At 40.8% G+C, this 23,826-nt stretch overlaps 1 protein-coding gene across 1 annotated transcript in view; it reads right to left on the reverse strand.

Moving 5' to 3' along the window:
- Positions 1 to 23,826, reverse strand: part of ITIH5 (inter-alpha-trypsin inhibitor heavy chain 5) — a 79,128-nt gene that overhangs the window by 46,857 nt on the left and 8,445 nt on the right. Inside the window, exons 2-4 of the mRNA XM_032425881.1 lie at positions 22,925 to 22,969; positions 2,945 to 3,108; positions 1,887 to 1,988 (exon numbers count right to left, since the gene is read on the reverse strand). Of these exons, the coding sequence (XP_032281772.1) occupies positions 1,887 to 1,988; positions 2,945 to 3,108; positions 22,925 to 22,969 (311 nt within the window). The remainder of the gene's footprint in view (positions 1 to 1,886; positions 1,989 to 2,944; positions 3,109 to 22,924; positions 22,970 to 23,826) is intronic.

Raw genomic sequence — 23,826 nt, forward strand, 5'->3', positions numbered from 1 at the left:
TGGGGGAGTTACTTTAGAATATACTCCAGCAAAGTGAAAGTGAAAAAGAAAGAGGAAGTTATGGAATATAAGGAGTAATAAAAGCAACCCAAAAGAAAATGAAAAGAAATCCCAGGGTAAACATTGATGACAAGGCTGCAAAGTAATGACAGTATTCCATGGACCTAGAGACACCATTCTTCCATGATGGACAGCTCTGAAATCATGATGTGCCTCCCGATCAGTGATGCCTTCCAACTGCTGTTGGCAACAACAGCATTGCAGAATTTGCATCTGCAATGACAGCATCTGCAGCATTGTCGTCGCTTGCAGAACTAGGTCATAGCTGTTCATTTAGTCACCATTTCAAAAGAGTTATGTGTCTTGCTGGATGTTAATAGTAACAAACTATGTTTTATCTCATAAGAAAAAAGAGAGACAATTAAAAACTCCAGGAAAAACAAATGCATATATTGTGATCCAACTGAACTAAACTGTGGCATAATTATGAACAACTTATGAATTGTAATGAAAAATAATCTTCATAACACTCATCTAATAAAGACCACTCGGGATCCACCTGCAGTCCAACAAAATTAGATTTTAATAAACTGCTGCAGGAGGGGAGACTACATACCAAAGGCATCATGGAGAATCTTGCCAAACAAAGGAGGACATAGGGTTATATCATAGGATTGGGAGAAAAGTGGAGTGTAGATAAGGTTAAATGAAACAGTGTTTGGAGGCTCGAAAAAAAGCAGGGCTGTGTGTAAAGTGGTTAGTGGAGGGAGTCTTCCTTCTCAGCCTGGAGGGAGAAGCAAACTTGAGGTTCTCTGTCCTTAGGAACTACAAAGTTAAGATAAATGTGGACTTTTGTGTCCAACAATGCCTTATCTGAAGCTGTGGACCTTGGCTGCTTTTTGTATCAAAGTAAACCCATGACTCACATCTTCCAGGCAAGAGTGAGATGTTCCATTCTCGCTAATAGGATTTCCAACAGCAAAGTTTCTGACAGTCTATGATTTTAAAGAACAAGCTTTCTCAAAACTGCATCCTTTTATTAACGAACAAAAACAGGGTCACATGTTCACACCAACTTATCTGGATACCAAGATCATTTTTCTTCAAAGGGAACAGATCACTTTTCTTCAAATGGGTAGAGAGGGAAATAGAATCTTAGTATACCAAGTGGCTCTGCAGTTAATGCCATTTATGTAATCATTAAAACTCAAATACTAGTTAATGGTTTTCAATGTTTAGATTCAAGTTATAGACAAAACAAAGAAAATACATATCATTACAGATCGGAATTTAAATGTTGGTAACTCTGACAGCACAAAAGTAAATGATCATGTAGAAAAAGATGGGCACTGGAAATGGGAAAGGAAAGGTAGAGATTCAGTGAAGGAATTATCATTTAAGATAGTAGGGCTATTCTAAGATGGTGTAACATGGCTTACATTGATGGAAGAAGAGATAAGAATGTGAAAATGTGGAATGCAGAGGGAAAGTGGGAGTGTTGTACATATGCTAAATCGTCTTCCTTCACAGCAGAGAATCAACAGATAATGTCTGATGTTTATCAAGAAATTTTTAAAAAACAAGAGAGTACTGTAAGTTTTTAGAGTTCGGGAGGTCACTACAAAAAGAAACTACAGAAATATTAGAAGTGGGTGTCTCTCGGAAGTGAGACCTGGGGAGTGGGAGTGGTAAAATATTCCTTTTTATGATAAACCCTTTCCTGCTATACTGTTAACTATATATATTTAATTACTTACTATATGATAACAATAAAAAGCAGATAAATCCTTGAAGGAAGGGAAGAGAAAAAGATGGGTAGGCAAAGGAGTAGGAAATGTGGCCCTTTGCTGAAGTGGATTTTAATTACTTAACTCCATGGCACTTACCCATTATCTTCTGAGGTTTTATTCCTTTTCTCTTTTACCTTATCACCATTTTTCTTTTCTCTCCCTGTAATTTCTCCCTGATATACCTTGTCTCCAATGAGCCTGAAATACAAGAGAGAGCTGTGTTACCACCTTGCAGTTCCAAGACAAATTCAAACATGGATCTCATAACCATGACAACCCTAGAAAATATTTTTATGTGACTCTTGGATATCCAGAAAGAATGCATTCCAGACCAAGGCACTATCCTTGAATCATTCATTTCATTCTAGGGCAATTTTCAACAGGTCCAAATAGTCAGGCCTGACCCATGGTGCCTCTGGGATTCTCCAGGAGGAAATCAGATCTGCTCAAATTTCCATGAAGATTCACCAGCTTGAATCTTGCCCAGACCCAAAAGGGCAAGATCCACCCTATTTTGCATGTCTTTACCTCCTAGTTCAGAAGAAAAGATGAAATAATTTACCTCGTATATCATAGGGATCACGCCATCTCATCATTCAGATCTCGACTTAAACATGGCCTCTTCTGAGCCACCTCCCTGATTTCTCCCTGCCTAGACAAGCCCCTCTCGGTCCTATTTGCCATCTTTAAGCACTCGCTATGGTCTGAAATTATCTCACCTATTGATTTGTTTACTTACTTATTATTTCTCCCACTGCAATTTCTGCAGCCGAGCAACACTGTCTGTTTCATAGAAGTACACACTTCACTTTGAAGAGCTCCTGGCCCGGAGTGGGCACTTGTTTGTGGAGGGAAGGAGAGAAAGACAGAGGAAAAGAAGGGGAATCGAAGGCAGGAAGAAGACAGGAACAGAATGAAAGAAGAGATCGTGAAAAGGAGGGAAGGAAGAAGAAGGGATGGAAGGGAGAGAGAAAAGGAAGAAGGAAGGTAGAGAAGGAAGGAGAGCAGGAAGGAGGGAGTCATCCTTCTCCCAACCATTCGCTGGGAGAAATTCTCACACCTGAAGGCTGTGGAGCTCACATCCTCTCAGGGTCACCCTGGCCACCCCACACAGACATCTCCATTCCAAGGTCTCTGACCAGACTGTCGCTTACAAAGTGAAGTTGGTGATGAAAGCTGCAGCTGGAATCTGCATCTGAAACTCAATTTCCTGGTCCTCGGAAGCTCTATTCAGCATTCTACAGGAAACCGTAGTGAAGGCGTAACGAGAAATAATGGTAGACTTCACCGAGAATTCCGTCATCAAGGGTTTGGTTTTCTGTTGGAATTAAAACACATGGTATTTTCAGTGACGTGTGAAAGTGGGAATCAACCATTCTGGGGAAGGTGTGAGGCTCTGTTTTCTTCAGAGAAATAATCTTCAACTGGGGAGCCTTCGGCATGTGATTCCTTTCTTCTCTGTCTTGTCCTGGCTTTCCCATCTACCACTCTCTCCACTCATAAAACAACTGTGGTTGGACAACCAGCTCATGAGACAGAAGCACATCTTTTAACTTAACCTTAACAAATGGACACAGTTAAGATTTCCTATTTAACAGAGAATACACAGTGCTGAAGTAGTTTAATGAAGTATCAGAATTTTAGAAGTGAAGTATGAGAAGTAGATAATGCTTTTCTGTTATAAACTCTTAGATCACATTTACAGGATCATGAATTGATGAACACATCAAGGCACACCCAAAGAAATTCTCATATTTTCAAATTAAATTCAATATCCACTTAGAGAAACTAGATTCCAGAGCTTTCCCATGGAGACTACAATCACATTACTGGAAAGTGGGAATCGATACTGAGCTCAAGACAGTATTTGGGCAATTAGAACCCAGAAAAAGGAAAGTGTCTGCTAATTAAATTTATCCCCAAAGGCTCTGATAAGAGAAGTTGCTACATGGAACAAATTTAAAAGCTGGTTAAAACTTTTCAGTGTATTTCTAGCCTTCACAACAGCCCTCCATGCGATGGCAGCAGACGCTGGAGAAGGAAGGAAGCATTCATGAGGAAAGTTAGCAGAGTGGTTCTCTAACTCCAAGAACTGGCTGAACAACTTACAGGCACGGACTGAATGTTTGTGCCCCCCGTCTCCCCCCCACCCCACCACCACCACCAAATTCACATGGTAAAGCCCTAAACCACACCCCCCCCATGTGATGGTACTTGGGGATGGGCCTTTGGAGGTGAGTAGGGTTAAATGAGGTCACGAGGGCCTTCATGATGGGGTGAGTGCCCCACAGAGGAGACATGAGAGAGCTTGTTCTTGCTCTCCATGAGGACCTGGAGAAAAGGCTGTGTGAGTGAGAATGTGGCCATCTACAAGCTAGCAAGAGTCTGCACCAGAAAATGAACCCTGCCAGATACTGATTTTGGACTTTCCAGTTTCCAGAATAGCAAGAATATAAATTTCTGTTGTTTATGGTATTTTGTTATGGCAGCCCAAGCAGACCAAGACGAGGCATTATCTCATTATGGACTTGGACACACATTCAAAGTAGGTGTTTTTTATTCCCATTTCATGCATGAGAAGAAGTCAACCTTGCAAGTTTACATATTGGCCCATCATTAATGGAGATGAGACTTGAATTCAATCCTACCTGCTCCAGAGTCCACACTCACCACCATGATGCTAGGCTGCCTCTGCGGATACGTCTTTCTATCTCTGTGTACTCAAACCCCAGCATGGTCTTCAGCATGCTGCAGGCCCTCAATAAATGCTGGACGGAACCAGGTCACTCTGATAGGATTCTACTTTCTCCTATGGGAATTGACCAACCTAGTCAATGTTTATCTCAACTTGTGTCTGCTCTCTAAACTTCTTTCCAGGCCTAAGCTAGTTTTCAAAATAACCATAAGATAATGACCTGCTGAAATCAAGGCATATTTAGCTCCTGTGATATACAGAGGGAAACTTAAACCCCATTTCAGGAGAGTTTCACAGTGCGTTGCTCTATTTAAGCATATTTAAATGTTGGGAGTCAAATCATACCTTTTATAACAAACTACCAAAAGCTGACAGATACTTTATATGACATGTTAGAGAAGTAAGACTGAGCCCTCCTCAGCCCCCTACATCTGAGAACACACAGGAACAGCTGCAAGATGGGGAGCTGCATAGGAGCAAGGCCAGAATGCACGAGTGCTGGGCACAGAGGTCAAGGGATTATTCATCTTTGTGGCTGAATTTCTGGTCTTGGTGACTCAAGGGATAAAGACAAATGGCAACAGTTTCAGGAAAAATGTTAAGAGAATATGTACCTTTCTTGGAAAGTTGGAAAAATATAAGCACATAGGTTCAGTGAAACGATGATCAAGTAGAAAAAAAATCTAAACATATTTGAAAGATTTTTTTCACCAGCAAGAGGAAAAGAAGTTCTCTGATTTGGTCTGAGAAGGAATTAGGTCAAAGCAATGGTTCTCAAGTGTGGTCCCAGGACTAGCAATATGAGCATCACCTGGAAACTTGTTAAACATGCAGAATCTCAAACTCCATCCCAGACTTACAGAATTAGAAACACAGGAGATAGGGCCAGAAATCTGTATTTTAACAAGACTTCCAAGGGATCCTGATGCTCAAGTTTGAGAACCACTGTTTTTTTGTTTTTGTTTTTGTTTTTTAGTTAACTGTGGATAGATTTTTTTTATTATTATGTTATGTTAGTCACCATATAGTACATCATTAGTTTTTGATGTAGTGTTCCATGATTCATGTTTGTATATAACACCCAGTGCTCCATGCAATACATTTTAAAGTAACACAAAGAGGTGGCCCTCTTTATATTTCTTCATCTCTAAGTTAAGAGAGCTTGAATAAATCACTAAAATTATGTCCACGTCGAGATCCAAGAACCTAAGGCAAAGCCAAAAGTAAGGAATAAAACTGGGTTTTAGGAAACTATTCCGGAATTTAGAAATACTTGATTGTGAATAGTCTCCATGAAAATCTAGTCTCCTTAGGACAATATCTGACTCTCCAGAAGTGACTTGGATTAAAAAGAGATTCTAGGGGCGCCTGGGTGGCTCAGAAGGTTAAGCGTCTGCCTCCGGCTCAGGTCATGATCCCAGGGTCCTGGGATCAAGCTCCACATTGGGATCCCTGCTGAGCGGGGAGCCTGCTTCTCCCTCTCCCTCTTCCTGCTGCCTTCCCTGCTTGTACACACTCTCTCTCTGTCAAAAATAAATAAAATCTTTAAAAAAAAGAGAGAGATTCTAGATGTGGTTTAACCAAATGCTTCTGTTAAAATATATACCACAGACCGGGGGCGCCTGGGTGGCTCAGATGGTTAAGCGTCTGCCTTCGGCTCAGGTCATGATCCCAGGGTCCTGGGATCCAGCCCCACATCGGGCTCCCTGCTCAGCGGGGAGCCTGCTTCTCCCTCTCCCTCTGCCTCTCCCCTGCTCATGCTCGCTCTCTCTCTGTATCTCTCTGTCTCAAATGAATAAATAAAATCTTTAAAAAAAAAAAAAAAATATATATATATATATATATATATATATATATATATACCACAGACCCTGAGCAAGATGGCAGAGGAGTAGGAGACCTAAATTTCGTCTGGTCCCAGGAATTCAGCTGGATAGGGATCAAACCATTCTGAACACCTATGAACTCAACAGGAGATGGAAGAAAAGAATGGCAACAACTCTCTGAACAGAAAAGCGACCACTTTCTGGAAGGTAGGATGTGTGGAGAAGCGAATCTGAGGCAATATTCAGGAGGATAGATGGCGGGGGAGGGGGCCTCCACCAGCCCCTACCGGCAAGTGACAAAGCAGCGGAGCACAAAATCGGAATGTTTAGAAGTCAGCTCTGCTGAGGGACGTCGCTCCAGTGGCTAAGCGGGGGGTGAAACCCTCGCAGGACAGTGTGGTCTCAGGACCCTCAGGGTCACAGAAAGACCGGGGGTGCCTGAGTGCGGCAGAGCTCCCAGGTATCGGAGCGGGGAAGCCGGCTGCAGGGACAGAGCCGAGGCGCGGGCTCTCGGCTCGGGGTTGCCATAAACTGTGATCCACGGCACAGTTGGGCCACTGCTCCTCCAGCAGGGACACAACAAGCGGCAGATCCGGGGAGACTCCCCTTCCTCCCCCGGGAGGAGAGGTGCGGGAGTGCACCGCAGGGATCTGCTGGATTTGGAGACTCCACATGGCGTCGGGTGCCAGAGATAGAAACGCTGGGTCACAGGCCGGGTGAGCACGGAGTACAGCTGGAGACTGGGGAGACGGGAGTGATTGGCTGCTTTTCTCTGGGGGCGCACTGAGGAGCGGGGCCCCAAGTTCTCGGCTCCTCCGGGGCGGAGATTGGGAGGCCCCCATTTTCACTCTCGTCCTCCAAAGCTGCACGGAAAGCTTGCAGGGAACAAAAGCTCCGGAGAGCAAACTCGAGCAGATTACTTAGCCTGGCCCAGCAGAGGCGGGGCAATTCACCTCCAGCAAAGACATTTGGGAACCACGGCAACAGGCCCCTCCCCCAGAAGATCAGTGAGAACAGCCAGCCAAGACCAAGTTTACCAATCAATGAGAACGGCAGAACTCCAGCGCTAGGGGAATACTGCACATAGAATACATGGCTTTTTTACCATGATTCTTTAGTCTTTCACAGTTAATTTTTTATTAACTGTCTTTTTTTTTCTTTTTCCCTTTTTCAACCAACATTTTATCAATCCCTGTTCTAAAAAACATTTTTATTTTTCATTTTTAGAGTCATATTCTATCCCTTCATACTAGTTACCCTTATTTTTGGTATACATATATAAGTTGTTCTTTTAAAATTTTGAGATACAGTTTCTTCTAACATCTCAAAATATACTCTAAATCTCTAGTGTACGGCTTTGTTCTAGTCTCCTGCCTGATCACATTCTCTCCCTTTTTTTTCTTTTTTTAATTTCTCTTCTTTCTCTTTTCAACCAACTTCTTATGAATTCCTTTTATAAAATCTTTTATAATTTTCTCTTTACAGTCATATTCCATCCCTTCATCGTATTTACCCTTATTTTTGTACATATATAAGCTTTTCTTTCTTTAAAATCTTGGGAGACAGTTTCTTCTAACAGACGAAAATACGCCCAAAATCGTGTGTGGCACTGATCTGTTCACCAGGCTGATCATATTTGATCATATTCTTTTTTTTTCCATCTTTTTCTTTTCCTTTTTTTTTTCTTTCCCTTCCTTTCCCCCTGGTTTCAGGTCTCTTCTTATCTGTTTAGTGTATATTTTTCTGGGATCGTTTTTACCCTGTTAGCATTTTGTTCTCTCATTCATTTATTCTCCTCTGGACAAAATGACAAGACGGAAAAAATCACCTCAAAAAAAAGAACAAGAGGCAGTACTGACGCCAGGGACCTAATCAATACGGACATTAGTAAGATGTCAGAACTAAAGTTCAAAATGATGATTATAAAGATATTAGCTGGGCTTGAAAAAAGCATGGAAGATATTAGAGAAACCCTTTCTGGAGAAATAAAAGAACTAAAATCTAACCAAGTTAAAATCAAAAAGGCTATTAATGAGGTGCAATAAAAAATAGAGGCTCTAACTGCTAGGATAAATGAGGCAGAAGAGAGAATTAGTGATATAGAAGACCAAATGATGGAAAATAAAGAAGCTGAGAAAAAGAGAGATAAACAACTACTGGATCACGAGGGCAGAATTCGAGAAATAAGTGATACCATAAGACGAAACAATATTAGAATAATTGGGATCCCAGAAGAAGAAAGAGAGAGAGGAGCAGAAGGTATATTGGACCAAATTATAGCAGAGAACTTCCCTAATTTGGGGTAGGAAACAGGCATCAAAATCCAGGAGGCACAGAGAACCCCCCTCAAAATCAATAAAAATAGGTCAACACCCCGACATGTAATAGTAAAACTTACAAGTCTCAGAGACAAAGAGAAAATCCTGAAAGCAGCTCGGGACAAGAGATCTGTAACCTACAATGGTATAAACATTAGATTGGCAACAGACCTATCCACAGAGACCTGGCAGGCCAATAAGGACTGGCATGATATATTCAGAGCATGAAATGAGAAAAATATGCAGCCAAGAATACTATATCCAGCTAGGCTGTCATTGAAAATAGAAGGAGAGATTAAAAACTTCCAGGACAAACAAAAACTAAAGGAATTTGCAAACACGAAATGAGCCCTACAAGAAATATTGAAAGGGGTCCTCTAAGCAAAGAAAGAGCCTAAAAGTAACATAGACCAGAAAGGAACACAGACAATATACAGTAACAGTCACCTTACAGGCAATACAATGGCACTAAATTCATATCTTTCAATAGTTACTCTGAATGTAAATGGGCCAAATGCCCCAATCAAAAGACACAGGCTATCAGATTGGGTAAAAAAACAAGACCCATCAATATGCTGTCTGCAAGAGACTCATTTTACACCCAAAGACACCCCCAGATTGAAAGCGAAGGGGTGGAAAACCATTTACCATGCTAATGGATAAAGAAAGCTGGGGTGGCAATCCTTATATCAGACAAATTAGATTTTAAACCAAAGACTATAATAAGAGATGAGGAAGGACACTATATCATACTTAAAGGGTCTATTCAACAAGAAGATCTAACAATTGTAAATACCTATGCCCCTAAGATGGGAACAGCCAATTATATAAGCCAATTAATAACAAAAGCAAAGAAACACATTGACAACAATACAATAATAGTGGGGGATTTTAACACCTCCCTCACTGAAATGGACAGATCATCTAAGCAAAAGATCAAGAAGGAAATAAAGACTTTAAATGACACAGTGGACCAAATGGACTTCACAGATATATTCAGAACATTCCATCCCAAAGCAACAGAATACACATTCTTCTCTAGTGCCCATGGAACATTCTCCAGAATAGATCACATCCTAGGTCACAAATCAGGTCTCAACCAGTACCAAAACACTGGGATCATTCCCTGCATATTTTCAGACCACACTGCTTTGAAACTAGAACTCAGTCACAAGAGGAAAGTCAGAAAGAACTCAAATACATGGAGGCTAAAGAACATCCTACTGAATAATGAATGGGTCAACCAGGAAATTAAAGAATTAAAAAAATGCATGGAAACAAATAAAAATGAAAACACAACTGTTCAAAATCTTTGGGATGCAGGAAAGGCAGTCCTAAGAGGAAAGTATATAGCAATACATGCCTTTCTCAAGAAACAAGAAAGGTCTCAAATACACAACCTAACCCTACACCTAAAGGAGCTGGAGAGAGAACAGCAAATAAAGCCTAAACCCAGCAAGAGAAGAGAAATAATAAAGATCAAACAGAAATCAATGAAATAGAAACCAAAAGAACAGTAGAACAGATCAACGAAACTAGGAGCTTGTTCTTTGAAAGAATTAACAAGATTGATAAACCCCTGGCCAGACTTATCAAAAAGAAAAGAGAAACGATCCAAATAAATAAAATCATGAATAAAAGAGGAGAGATCACAACCAACACCAAAGAAATACAAACAAGTATAAGAACATATTATGAGCAACTCTATGCCAGCAAATTAGATAATCTGGAAGAAATGGATGCATTCCTAGAGATGTATCAACTACCAAAACTGAACCAGGAAGAAATAGAAAACCTGGACAGATCTATAACCACTAAGGAAATTGAAGCAGTCATCAAAAATCTCCCAACAAACAAAAGCCCAGGGCCAGATGGCTTCCCAGGGGAATTCTACCAAACATTTAAAGAAGAATTAATATCTATTCTTCTGAAACTGTTCCAAAAAATAGAAATGGAAGGAAAACTTCCAAACTCGTTTTATGAGGCCATTACCTTGATCCCCAAACCAGAGAAAGACCCCATCAAAAAGGAGAATTACAGACCAATATCCTTGATGAACATGGATGCAAAAATTCTCGCCAAAATACTAGCCAGTAGGATCCAACAGTACATTAAAAGGATTATTCACCACAACCGAGTGGGATTTATCCCTGGGCTGCAAGTTTGGTTCAACATCCGCAAATCAATCAATGTGATACAATACATTAATAAAAGAAAGAACAAGAACCATATGATCCTCTCAATAGATGCAGAAAAAGCATTTGACAAAGTACAGCATCCTTTCTTGATCAAAGCTCTTCAGAGTATAGGGATAGAGGGTACATACCTCAATATCATAAAAGCCATCTATGAAAAACCCACAGTGAATATCATTCTCAATGGGGAAAAACTGAGAGCTTTCCCCCTAAGGTCAGGAACACGACAGGGATGTCCACTATCACTACTTCTATTCAACATAGTATTAGAAGTCCTAGCCACAGCAATCAGACAACAAAAAGAAATAAAAGGCAAAGAAGAAGTCAAACTCTCACTCTTTGCAGATGATACGATACTTTATATGGAAAACCCAAAAGACTCCACCCCAAAACTGCTAGAACTCATACAGGAATTCAGGAAAGTAGCAGGATATAAAATCAATTGCACAGAAATCAGTGGCATTCCTATACACCAACAACAAGACAGAAGAAAGAGAAATTAAGGAGTCAATCCCATTTACAATTGCACACAAAACCATAAGATACCTAGGAATAAATCTAACCAAAGAGGCAAAGAATTTGTACTCAGAAAACTATAGAATACTAATGAAAGAAATTGAGGAAGACACAAAGAAATGGAAAAACGTTCCAAGCTCATGGATTGGAAGAACAAATATTGTGAAGATATCAATGCTACCTAGAGCAATCTACACATTTAATGCAAACCCTATCAAAATACCATCCACTTTTTTCAAAGAAATGGAACAAATAATCTTAAAATTTGTATGGAACCAGAAAAGACCCCGAATAGCCAGAGGAATTTGAAAAAGAAAAGCAAAGCTGGCGGGATCACAATTCCGGACTTCCAGCTCTATTACAAAGCTGTCATCATCAAGACAGTATGGTACTGGCACAAAAACAGACACATAGATCAATGGAACAGAATAGAGAGCCCAGAAATGGACCCTCAACTCTATGGTCAACTAATCTTCGACAAAGCAGGAAAGAATGTCCAGTAGAAAAAAGACAGTCTCTTCAACACATGGTGTTGGGAAAATTGGACAGCCACATGCAGAAGAATGAAACTGGACCACTTCCTTACACCACACACAAATCAGGAAAGAATGTCCAATGGAAAAAAGACAATCTCTTCAACCAATGGTGTTGGGAAAATTGAACAGCCACATGCAAAAGAATGAAACTGGATCATTTCCTTACACCACACACAAAAATAGACTCCAAATGGTTGAAAGACCTAAATGTGAGACAGGAGTCCATCAAAATCCTAAAGGAGAACACAGGCAGCAACCTCTTCGACCTCAGCCGCAGCAACTTCTTCCTAGAAACATCGCCAAAGGCAAGGGAAGCAAGGGCAAAAATGAACTCTTGGGACTTCATCAAAATAAAAAGCTTTTTCACAGCAAAAAAAACAGTCAACAAAACCAAAAGACAACTGACAGAACGGGAGAAGATATTTGCAAATGACATATCAGATAAAGGGCTAGTATCCAAAATCTATAAAGAACTTATCAAACTCAACACCCAAAGAACAAAGAATCCAATCAAGAAATGGGCAGAAGACATGAACAGACATTTTTCCAAAGAAGACATCCAAATGGCCAACAGACACATGAAAATGTGCTCAACATCGCTCAGCATCAGGGAAATCCAAATCAAAACCTCAATGAGCTACCACCTCACACCAGTCAGAATGGCTAAAATTAACAAGTCAGGAAACAACAGATGTTGGCGAGGATGCGGAGAAAGGGGAACCCTCCTACAGTGTCGATGGGAATGCAAGCTGGTGCAGCCACTCTGGAAAACAGTATGGAGGTTCCTCAAAAAGTTGAAAATAGAGCTACCATACAACCCAGCAATTGCACTACTGGGTATTACCCCAAGATACAAATGTAGGGATCTGAAGGGGTACGTGCACCCTGATGTTTATAGCAGCAATGTCCACAATAGCCAAACTATGGACAGAGCCAAGATGTCCATCGACAGATGAATGGATAAAGAAGATGTATATATATACAATGGAATATTATGCAACCATCAAAAGGAATGAAATCTTGCCATTTGCAATGACATGGATGGAACTGGAGGGTATTATGCTGAGCAAAATAAGTCAATCAGAGAAAGACATGTGTCATATGATCTCACTGATATGAGGAATTCTTAATCTCAGGAAACAAACTGAGGGTTGCTGGAGTGGTGGGGTGGGAGGGATGGGGTGGCTGGGTGATAGACATTGGGGAGGGTATGTGCTATGGTGAGTGCTGTGAATTGTGTTAAGACTCTTTGAATCACAGACCTGTACCCCTGAAACAAATAATACATTATATGTTAAAAAAAAGAAGACAATAGTAGGAAGGGAAAAATGAAGGGGGGGAAATCAGAGGGGAAGACGAACCATGAGAGACTATGGACTCTGACAAACAAACTGAGGGTTCTAGGGGTGGGGTGGGGGGATGGGTTAGCCTGCTGATGGGTATTAAAGAGGGCACGTATTGAATGGAGCACTGGGTGTTATACGCTAACAATGAATCATGGAAGACTACATCAAAAACTAATGATGTAATGTATGGTGATTAACATAACATAATAAAAGAAAAGAAAAAAAGAAAAATATATATATACCACAATTCAGGGCGTCTGGGTAGCTCAGTTGGTTAAGCATCTGACTCTTGATTTCTGCTCAGGTCATGATCTCAATCAGGTCTGTGGGATCAAGCCCCGCATATGGCTCTGTGCTGAATGTGGAGCCTGCCTGAGATTCTCTCTCTCCCTCTGCCCCCCCCCATTTGTGCATGTGCTAATGGTCTCTCTAAATTAAATAAATAAATCTTTAAAAATACACACACACACACACACACACACACACACACACCATATTTCAGTAAGGACAATGAGAATAAGGCTGGGGAAGGTGGTAATGGTAATGATCTTAAGAGCACAATAACCCGTTGGTTTTTTTAAAATTAAAATTTGTATCTCCTCATCTTTCCAAAATGGAACCCTGAGATAAATTAAAGCATAAATTGAGATGCAGCGTTTTACTTTTACTTAGGGTTTCCCTGGAGATAGGTTTTCTTCCTAAATTATCCATGTTTCAACATATTCTTTTATCTCCAATATCCTTATATTCTTATAATGTGAATTTGTGAAGCATCTCAATACCACTGCACACAACTCTAATTTCTATACATACATTGGGTAAAAAGGAGCCCATGCTTAAAAAAAAGAAAGAGAGAAAAATCCCGTGAACTCAGAAAATTCTAGTTATCATTTTCCACTTTATTTAAAATGGAAACCAGTTTTTTAAAAAATATCAAGTAACAGATGTACATGGTAAAACTTTCAAATTACACAGAAAATAAAAGGAAACACAATTGTCTCCCTCCCGCCCTAGATCTAAGTTCTGTTTCCCAGAAGCAATACTTAAATTAACAGTTTTTGGTATATCCTTCCATAAATACATGCTGTATTGATTTGCTTTAATTTCACCTAATAATACAGTGTGTTCATCTTTCTATATCTGTACATGTTCCAATTATCTCATGCTGCATAACAAACCACTCTAAAACTTAGTGGTTTAACAGTAGCAATCATGGCATTTTTCTCTTGTGGTTTCTGTGGTCAGGAATTCTAGAAAGGCTTGGCCGGGGAGGGGGGGCCAGTCAGAAGGTGGCTGGAGCTGGAAGAGTGAGCTCCTGAAGCGGCTCAGGGCTGACTGGCATCTCTCTATCTCATGTTGTCCCAGGGCCCCTCTACATGGTCCTTCCACATGGTCAAGTTCAGGCTAACTCACAGCATGGACTACACACACATTAGTCCAACTGATGATGTGGAAGCCAGAGGCTTCATGAGTGCACATTTCCCAACATTGAGGTGGAAGCTATATCCCCTTTTATGCCCTAACATACTCTACCGGGCGAAAGAGTCGCAAAAGCACATTTGATTTCAAAGGCAGATCTCAATGGGAGGAGTGGAATATCAAAGTGCCACTATCTTTGAAAAAATGCAATCTGCCACCGTACAAACCAATCCCTCTCATTCTTCTTTTAATAGATGCACAGCACTTTCTTTTCATAGATGCACTATATTTTAATTAATGAGTCCTCTAACCCCCATCAACCCTTTATAATTATTTTTCCTGATCGTGTGAAACTTCCTTCAGATGTCCCAGCCTTCTGACTCGTCTACACCAGGCGTCGGCAAACTATAGCAGGCAGGCCCACAGGATTTTGGAAATAAAGTTTTATTGGAACAGAATTCATTTACATCCATTCATCTGCATATTATCTGTGGCTACCTACTTTCATGTTACAGGGTAGAATGGTTGAGTAGCTCTGTAATTGTGACAGACTACATAGTCTTGCAAAGCCTGAAGTACTTACTATCTACGCCTTTAAGTAAAAGTTTGCTGATCCCTGGTCTGCACTATTTAAAGAGATAAAACCCTGATATCAGTCATTTGCATACCTTTACTGATTGGTGTGTTTTAGGAAGAAATCTCAAATTACATAGACCACAGGCACTTTTATTTGACTTGCACAGTCTTTTAAAATTTTTCATTTAGGGGGACAACATTTAAAAATTGGAAAGTTCGCATCAAAATCCATAATGCCCATTTCTCTTGGAACAGATAGTGGGGGCAACTCTGGATGCACATTGCCACATGACCATAAGCTGCTGGAATTAATTAATGGTGGCTGATGCTCTAGATCAGACCCAAGTCCTATACGCACAGCTCCCCACGCCTACCAATCCCAACTATCTCACAGACCCTAAGGCTGAGAGTGAGCAGCCATTTCACTGTGTTTTTACTAGATTTTTCCTTATTCCAAGCTTATTCTGCTCATTCATGTCCTCTGTTCTACTAGATTAAAAGTGACCACCATCTCTACACCTATGTTCAGCGCCGCATTATTCACAGTAGCTAAAATGTGGAAGCAACCCGTGTCCATTGACAGATGGAGGGATAAACAAAATGTGGTTTATACATATAATGGACTATTACTCAAAAAAAGGAAGGAAATTCTGACCCATGCTACAAAACGGATGAATTTTTAAAAAAAAATTTTTAAAGATTTTTATTTATTTGACAGAGGGAAAGACAGCGAGAGAGGGAACACAAGCAGCGGGAGTAAGAGAGGGAGAAGCAGGTTTCCCGCTGAGCAGGGAGCCCGACGCGGGGCTCGATCCCAGGACCCTGGGATCATGATCCGAGCTGAAGGCAGACGCTTAATGACTGAGCCACCCAGGTGCCCCTGGATGAATTTTTTTTAAAGATTTATTTATTTTAGAGAGAGAGGGCGTAAGCAGGGGGAGAGGCAGAGGGAGAGGGAGAGAGAGAATCTCAAGCAGACTCCAAGCTGAGTGCAGAGCCCAATGCGGGGCTCAGTCCCACAACCATGAGATCATGACCTGAGCTGAAACCACGAGTCAGATGCTTAACTGACTGAACAACCCAGGTGCCCCAACATGGATGAATTTTGAAGACATTATGCTAAGTGAAATAAATCAGTCACCAAAGGACAAATACTGTATGGTTCCACTTGCATGAAATACCTAGAGTAATCAAATTCATTGAGACAGAAAGGAAAATGGTGGTTGCCAGGGGCTGGGAGTAGGGAGGAATGAGGAGTTAGTGTTTAATGGGTGATTGGAGATTGATGGTGGTGATGTTTGTATGACTGTGTGAATGTACTTAATACCACTGAACTGTACACTTTACAATGGCTTAAAAGGTAACTTTTGTGTTATATGTATTTTAATACAGTAATGAAAAAATTGAACAAAATTTTTTGATGACCACAAATTCTTTTTCTTGCCACTGAGAGGTGGAGTTGAATTCATTTAATCTTTGAATCTGGGCCACAGTGACCCACCGCTTACTTCTTTTACATAAAAGTAGAGTAATAATTGGGAAAAGAACTTAGTAAGTTCCCAACTTAGAGGAACACAGTACACAGCCCCAGCTGCAGACCATTGCAAGTGAAATCTAGCTCCTTCAGTAGGTAATCCTTGCCCAGGACTGTTCTGACAATAATATGAAATTTTCTTCACTTGGTACCCTTGAGACTGTTTGTAATGTCATGTTAATTTGTCCTTATTCATGAGATAATTGTCAATTATCATTTCATTAAACTTAAAATTCAAATGTGAAATTAGAAGACATCTGACAAAACACTAAGCTGAACCATTATGGTATTTTTTTTTTTTTTTTTTGGCCTCAAATTAAGATTAAGGATATGGTAGACATTCTCCACAGTACTACATCAAAAATAGGACACACAGTTTATGGGCCCAAGAGACAGATTGAGAAAAGTTTCAAGAAACTATTTTAGTTTTATTGCTTCTGCCCAGTTACTATTTTCCCACAGGAGTCCCCACTGTTACTTATGCCTCGTGGCCCTTGCCCTACTGGACAGCACCCTCAGCCTACAATCTACTAAAGCCACTTATGCGCATTATCCACCCCCACCCCGAAGCTGCTCATCCCTTCCCCTGTCCCTATGAGACCATACACAGAACAGGAACCATGACTTCTTCCTTTTATTTATTTATTTTTTACCCATAGCTGTCAGCATAGAGTAAAACTCAAGAACATTAATGGAATTGAATTTTTGAACCTTGAACAATGAAAGAAAAACACACATCCCCCCCAAAAGAAATGGTAATTAACTCGAATTTATTAACCACTCCTCTAGATTAAATTCCATGAAGGACTGAGAAGAACCACTACACATGGATCCTTCTCTCAAGGCACCTATGATCACATTGGGATGAAAGGGCAAAAAATAGAAAGCAACATAGGAAGATATATAGAGATGGACATATTCACTCATTGCCTGAAGACCTTCCAGAATTCATAAGAAAGAGAAATCAGTGAGGTCTGTAAAAGTAAGAAAAGGTTTTAAAATAAAAGTAGAATTTGTATGTGGTGAAGGAGAACAAAAAGAACATTCTAAAAACACAAAAGGCATAGAAGCAGGAATGAGCCTTTGCACATTCCTGGAACAAAGAATCAAGCAGTTTAATTAGAAAGGGGGTGCGTTGTGAGAAGAACACTGGACAGGTACACAAGACTGTCAGGAAACCGAGATGCCCAAAGCCAAGGACAGAACTTGGAATGGCAGAGGTTCATGAAAATTTGTCATTAAAGGAAGGATATAAAATAGTTGCTTCAGTCTTTCCCAATGCACGGTTCTTAAAAATCCAACATGCTTTCCATATTTATAGTTAATTCATTATTTCATTTGGGGATGTCAACTGGAAAATCGGACGCAAAGTCAAGTCTTCCTGTGACAAAACAGCTTCTTTATTATTTTTCCCACAAAGGCTAAACAGATGGAAAAGCAGTTTGAAGCAGGGAGTGTCTTAATTAGCTGCTCAAGGGACCAAAACCTTCTGTGTGACTCATGTGAGTCACTTAAAATCAAGCCACCCAGAGGATGTCCTGAATTACCCAAGATGCCATCTGGAAATTAACTGAGCAATGTTTGGTCAGAACCAGGACTCTTCCCAGAAGATTAACCTTTTGTTGTTTTATTCTGGTCTAACGGTTCCCTAGTGACCATTAGAAGAAATAATTTTGGAGATGGTAGAGAACCATAGAAATCACGTAACTCAGCATCCCCTCACTTTATAAAGAAGAAGGTTGGCACTGGGCACTTGGTGGACTCTGGGTCCAGAGACCTTCATGGCACCTTCATGTCTCCCCTTTTTGAGAAAAACAACCAGCCCATGTTGCTGTTACATGAAGCAGAAGACTTTTAGACAAGGCACCTCCCTGGGGACTGTATTTGCCACCTGGGTGACACAGTTTTACGCCTCTGTAGACAGAGGGTGGCATCAGCTCTGAATTGCCTGTTTGTGGTAATACATTCTACTGAGCAACGTTTCATTACGATTAGAGGAGAGGAAACATAAAATGCAATTATCACTTCTATGTTAAGAAAAAAACCCTATTCTATGTTATACGAAAACAGTGAATTGTGGATCACTACATCAAAATCTAATGATGTATTGTATGGTGACTAACATAATAAAATAAAATTTAAAAAAAAAAGAAAAATTTAAAAAAAGAAAAGATTGTAAAACTAAAAAAACAAAACAAAACAAAAAACCCTACTCTATATACCTCCTAACAAAAAATAAACCACAATGGCTAGAGTCGGGACAAAGGAGACAGACACATACGTAACTAGCCCTCAGTGAGGTAACAACGCTCAGCACCATGCTGGTTGACTATATTTTCTACGTTCTTGATGCTCTGGCATTTGGGGCCTTGCTCCTGGAGAGACTGTCCCTCCCAGGGCAAGCTAATTCCTAGAGACAGCAAACTACTCCTGCGTGAGCCCACCTTTGACACACAGCCCACCTGTCCAGAGCCCACACTCCCAGCCACCTCCTTTGTCAAGCTCTCATACACCAAGCCAAGATTCCCCTTTCCCCAAGTCACCCCAGGGCCAGATCCCAGACAACCAGAGACCAGCACGGGGCCTCCTGTTCCTAGGGACCTGTGAGTATAAACTCCTTTCTTCGTGATGATCAGTTCCAGGTCTCCATGTCTCACCATATCTGCTTATAACAAACCCCAGGTACAAATTTTAGACTACCTGCTATGAAGAAGATGCCAAGACATGCGGGGTGCCTGGGTGGCTCAGTTGGTTAAGCGACTGCCTTCGGCTCAGGTCATGATCCTGGAGTCCCGGGATCGAGTCCCGCATCGGGCTCCCTGCTCGGCAGGGAGTCTGCTTCTCCCTCTCCCGCTCCCCCGTCTTGTGCTCTCTCTCTCTCTCACTCTCTCTCTCAAATAAATAAAGAAAATCTTTAAAAAAAAAAAAAAAGAAGATGCCAAGACATGCTCCTGCCACTGAGAGGTTAAATGATGACAGTGAAAATCAGGCCACTATCTGTTAAGGACCATGGATACTCAGATACAAAGATACCCCCTGATTTTTAAAATACAAATTTTCTTTGTGTATGTGTTTGCCAGAGAGTGTCATAAAAAGGGTATCTAATTCAAAAGAAAATCAGGCAAATCCCTGTGGTTCATGAGCTGGCAGTGATACGAAAGGAACAGCTGTTGCCGTCCACATTCTATTCGTTACTTAGAGAACATCCAGACACCTTCAAATTAGCATGGCCAACTAGAGCATAAACTATAAGGAGACTCACAGGATAAACTGAGGCTACAGAAGCTGACCACAGTCAGATCACACAGGGCCTCAGGTGTCCTTGCAGTTTATCCTATAGGTAACGTGGAGTCACCACAGACATTTGCAAAAGAGAATGATGCATCAGGTCTACTGCTGGGAAGAGCATTCTGGTACCCATTGGATGTACTAAAGTTCATGGTAAAAAGGCATAATGCGTGTTAAAGTAAGACTTTTAAAATTCTTAGAGATTTCTAAGAAAATCTCAGCGATTATATAAATATTGAAAGTCTAAGGGTCAAGAAAATCTTTGAAACCAAAAATGAAAACTCAAAGGCTATAAAGAAAAGACAAACTTATTTATTACTAAGGCACTTAAAACTTCTACATGGAAAACATACCATAAACAAAGTTAATCGACAAATGACACATTTGAGGGGGGAATTCTTCCAATTTGGAAGACAGAGATCTCTATTATAATTACAAAGATCTCTAACATACTGACCACTGGGGGATAAAAGACATAATAGAAAGATGGGTACAGGACACACACATGCGCACGCGCGCACACACACAATTCACAGAAGAACCACTCTAAATGGCCAATAAATGTATGGGGAAAAAGGTCTAAATTCATAAGTAGTCAGGCAAATGCTAGTTAAAGGAACAATGAGATGGCACTTTATATCTAAGAGACTGACAAGCCAAAAAGAGTGATTATATGTTTGCTGGCAGAAATGTGCATATTTACCATTGCTCATAGAAATGGAATTAATACAGATAGTATTAAGAGCAATAGTATTCAAAAGCAGTCTGACATCTATCAAAATGTAAAATGTCCATGCACTTTGATCCAGCAATCTTTCTATTGAAAATCTAGGCCATAGACTAAAAAGCACCCACATAACAGAATGATCAGAAAAAATTTTTTGCAGCATTTTTTACAGAGGCCAAAAAACTGGAGACAAATTGAAAGCTCATCCAATTTATTAAGCACAATGCTTAATAAATTACGGTGTGCCAACAACGTGGAATTTTTTTCACCATCTAAAAGAATGGATACACAGTTAGGCCAAAGGACATACTGTTGATTGAAAATAATAAGAAATGGGAAAAGAGACCAGTATTTGACAAGGCAGTGCGTGTGTAAAGAGTGCACACAGAAGCCAGATGTGGGGCTCAAATCCTGGTTCTGTCACCTCTTCCCAAACATGTAGTCTCGGGTGAGTTAGTCAATCCCTCTGAGCCTCTGCTTTTTCCTCTGTAATGCCTCAAAGAATTGTACAACGTGACACACTTAGAATAATGCCAGGCCCACAGCGAGCCCTCAGCCAGCCTTAGCTGTCATTATATGATCCCCCTGTTTGAAAGCGAGGATCAGAAATCTCATATATGCAAATGTCTCTGTTTCCGCCATCTTCTTGCGGCGTGTTCTTTTTCTCAGTGGTACCTGTCATCTCCTCCCTTACTAATACACTTATCATTTGTTTATTCACTTTGTCTTCTTTGCCTATCTCTGCCCCACTTTAAAATTCAAGGTCTATGAAAGACAGGGTCTTTGGTCTGTCTTGTTCATTGCTGTATTCCCAATGCCTACGATGCAGGGTAAATAGTAAGCATTCAAAAAAAGAAAGATCAGTTGGAATAGATGCATGCATGAGTGAATGAATATGTGTACAGGTCTTGCCGGGAGACTATTCTCCAGGAGTCCCTGGTATTTCTGCACATTTTTCGAGCAGAGGCACTAGCTCCCTTTGTTCTGAATTGTCTTTTCAAGGATGTTTGGATGGTGAACAGCTCTGGAAGAGTGAGGTGGGATCTCCCTCCAGAGCAAAGGGGAAGCTGGTTTAATATCTAGAATAATAAAGAGAACGTGCCCGTCCAGGGACAAAGATCAAGCAGGCTTGGTCCTCATAAGAGTCAGGTTCCCTCCACGCAGAGCTCCTCTCCTGTGTCGGTGTCGCCAGGCGCTCTCCGTATGACCATATGGGAACAGGACGGGGCCCAGGAATGGTACAAACACTGACACTCTGGCACTGCTATTCTGTGAGCAATAATCGCCCTCTGTCTCTGACCCAGGAGTCTCCTGCAGTCTGCTGGCATGCATGCAATGGCAACAAACCCACAATCCTTGGCTTGCAAGCTGGGGAAAATCCAGACTCTTCACAATTCTTGACATGTTTATGTTTGTCTACGTCTGTCTACAACTATGTGAATGTGGAGAAAAACGTGAAAGAATGATTATGAGGTTAACAAACTTGGGAGGATCAGGAGAAGGAAGGGGGAGGGGGAAGCCGAGCAGGGAATAACAAGAACACAACATCCCAGCCCGAAAAAGATGGTAATGATCGTGCCATGGGTCATGCTGAAGCTAGAACTGACTCAGACACCGCCCCGGTGTAGAGAGGCCCTGGAGGGACGCCTACCTCCTAAAGAACTGCTGCCGAATCCATATCTCGGAACGGAGATTGGTTCAAATAAGCTCTTCAAGTTCCTGAACACTTGCCCAAATTCCAATCCGATAGCCTCCAACATGCACCAAGAGCCTCGCTCAACTCCATTCCATGAAGCTGTCTGTAAGCTACCAATGTGAATTCTTTGCTTGCTTTAGTTGTTTACTTCACTACAAGGCCTTTATGTCTTGTGTAAGAATGCCATAAAAAGTACAGGTTAATTTAAGTTTTTTATTTTTTTGAAATGCTGTGAAACTCCATCCTTTGTCCTTAGAGCCCTACGGAAATAATCAGGTCTCTTTCCAGACAGAAAAGTCCACTTCAAGAAAGCCTTGTAAAAGCTACACTGTTTAATGTCAGCATTCTTCCGCAAGCAACTTTACAAGCTTTGGAGGAGCTGCAAGCAAAGCTAGGGCCTGATGCAAAATACGCAGAGCAGTGAGGGAACCGACGTTGAAGACGCCCCCGGAACATACATACCAGCCTTTGCAGCAGTCGGGCTTGCCTTGGCAACCTGCGTCCAACCTACAAGAAGAAAAGAGTCATGAACTATGATTGTGAGGTCATTCTGAAACGCATTACATGAGGGGGGTTAAAATCGATTCAAATTCACAGAAGAGACGGTCCATCCTGAAGAGTAGATTGGACCTTCGATGAAGGAGCTGCTGGGCCAGCGCGAGAACCCACCGCCCTCAGCCCGGGTTGACTGCTTCAGCCGTGATGGCATTACCTCATCACCTGCGTGTCCTTCTGTCTGTTAGAGGAGTATGAAATGACAAGAGCAAAGAATTCATCAGAATATCTGCCCTCCATTTTATCCTATTTCTGGCTTCAAAAGAAGCTCTTTGCTATTGTGTCTATTACAATGAGTAAATGTATTCAGTTCTTCTCTGAGGGGCTCAATTATTCAACTCAAAACTTTAGGAAACTGCAAGCAAAACTGAACTTACCTTGAATTTTCTCACTGTGTTTTTTCTGGTTATTTAACCATACTTTCCCACACGGGGAGGAGGGGCATGGGAAGGTGATAAAAATCCTCATTTAAAGAAAACTTGTATTATGGGAGGATGGGTTAGCCTGGTGATGGGTATTAAAGAGGGCACGTTCTGCATGGAGCAGATTAACATAACAATAAAAAATTAAAAAAAAAAAAAGAAAACTTGTATTAATTAATCAGCCACTCTGGACTAATTTAAAAGTCCTAGCTGGTTGTTGAACATTATTCATGGCAAATCACTGTTCAAATAAAGTGTTAAAGTTTGCAACTTTTAAAACAATTGTTAATAATTAGAAATAGCCTAAAATATCTTTAAAAAAAGGTCTGGTTCAGTATATTATTCAGTATATTCAGTATATTATGATACATGGATTAATTACATGGC

Source organism: Phoca vitulina, unplaced genomic scaffold (genome assembly GCF_004348235.1).
Source record: "Phoca vitulina isolate PV1807 unplaced genomic scaffold, GSC_HSeal_1.0 scaffold33, whole genome shotgun sequence".
Classification (NCBI taxonomy): Eukaryota; Metazoa; Chordata; class Mammalia; order Carnivora; family Phocidae; genus Phoca; species Phoca vitulina.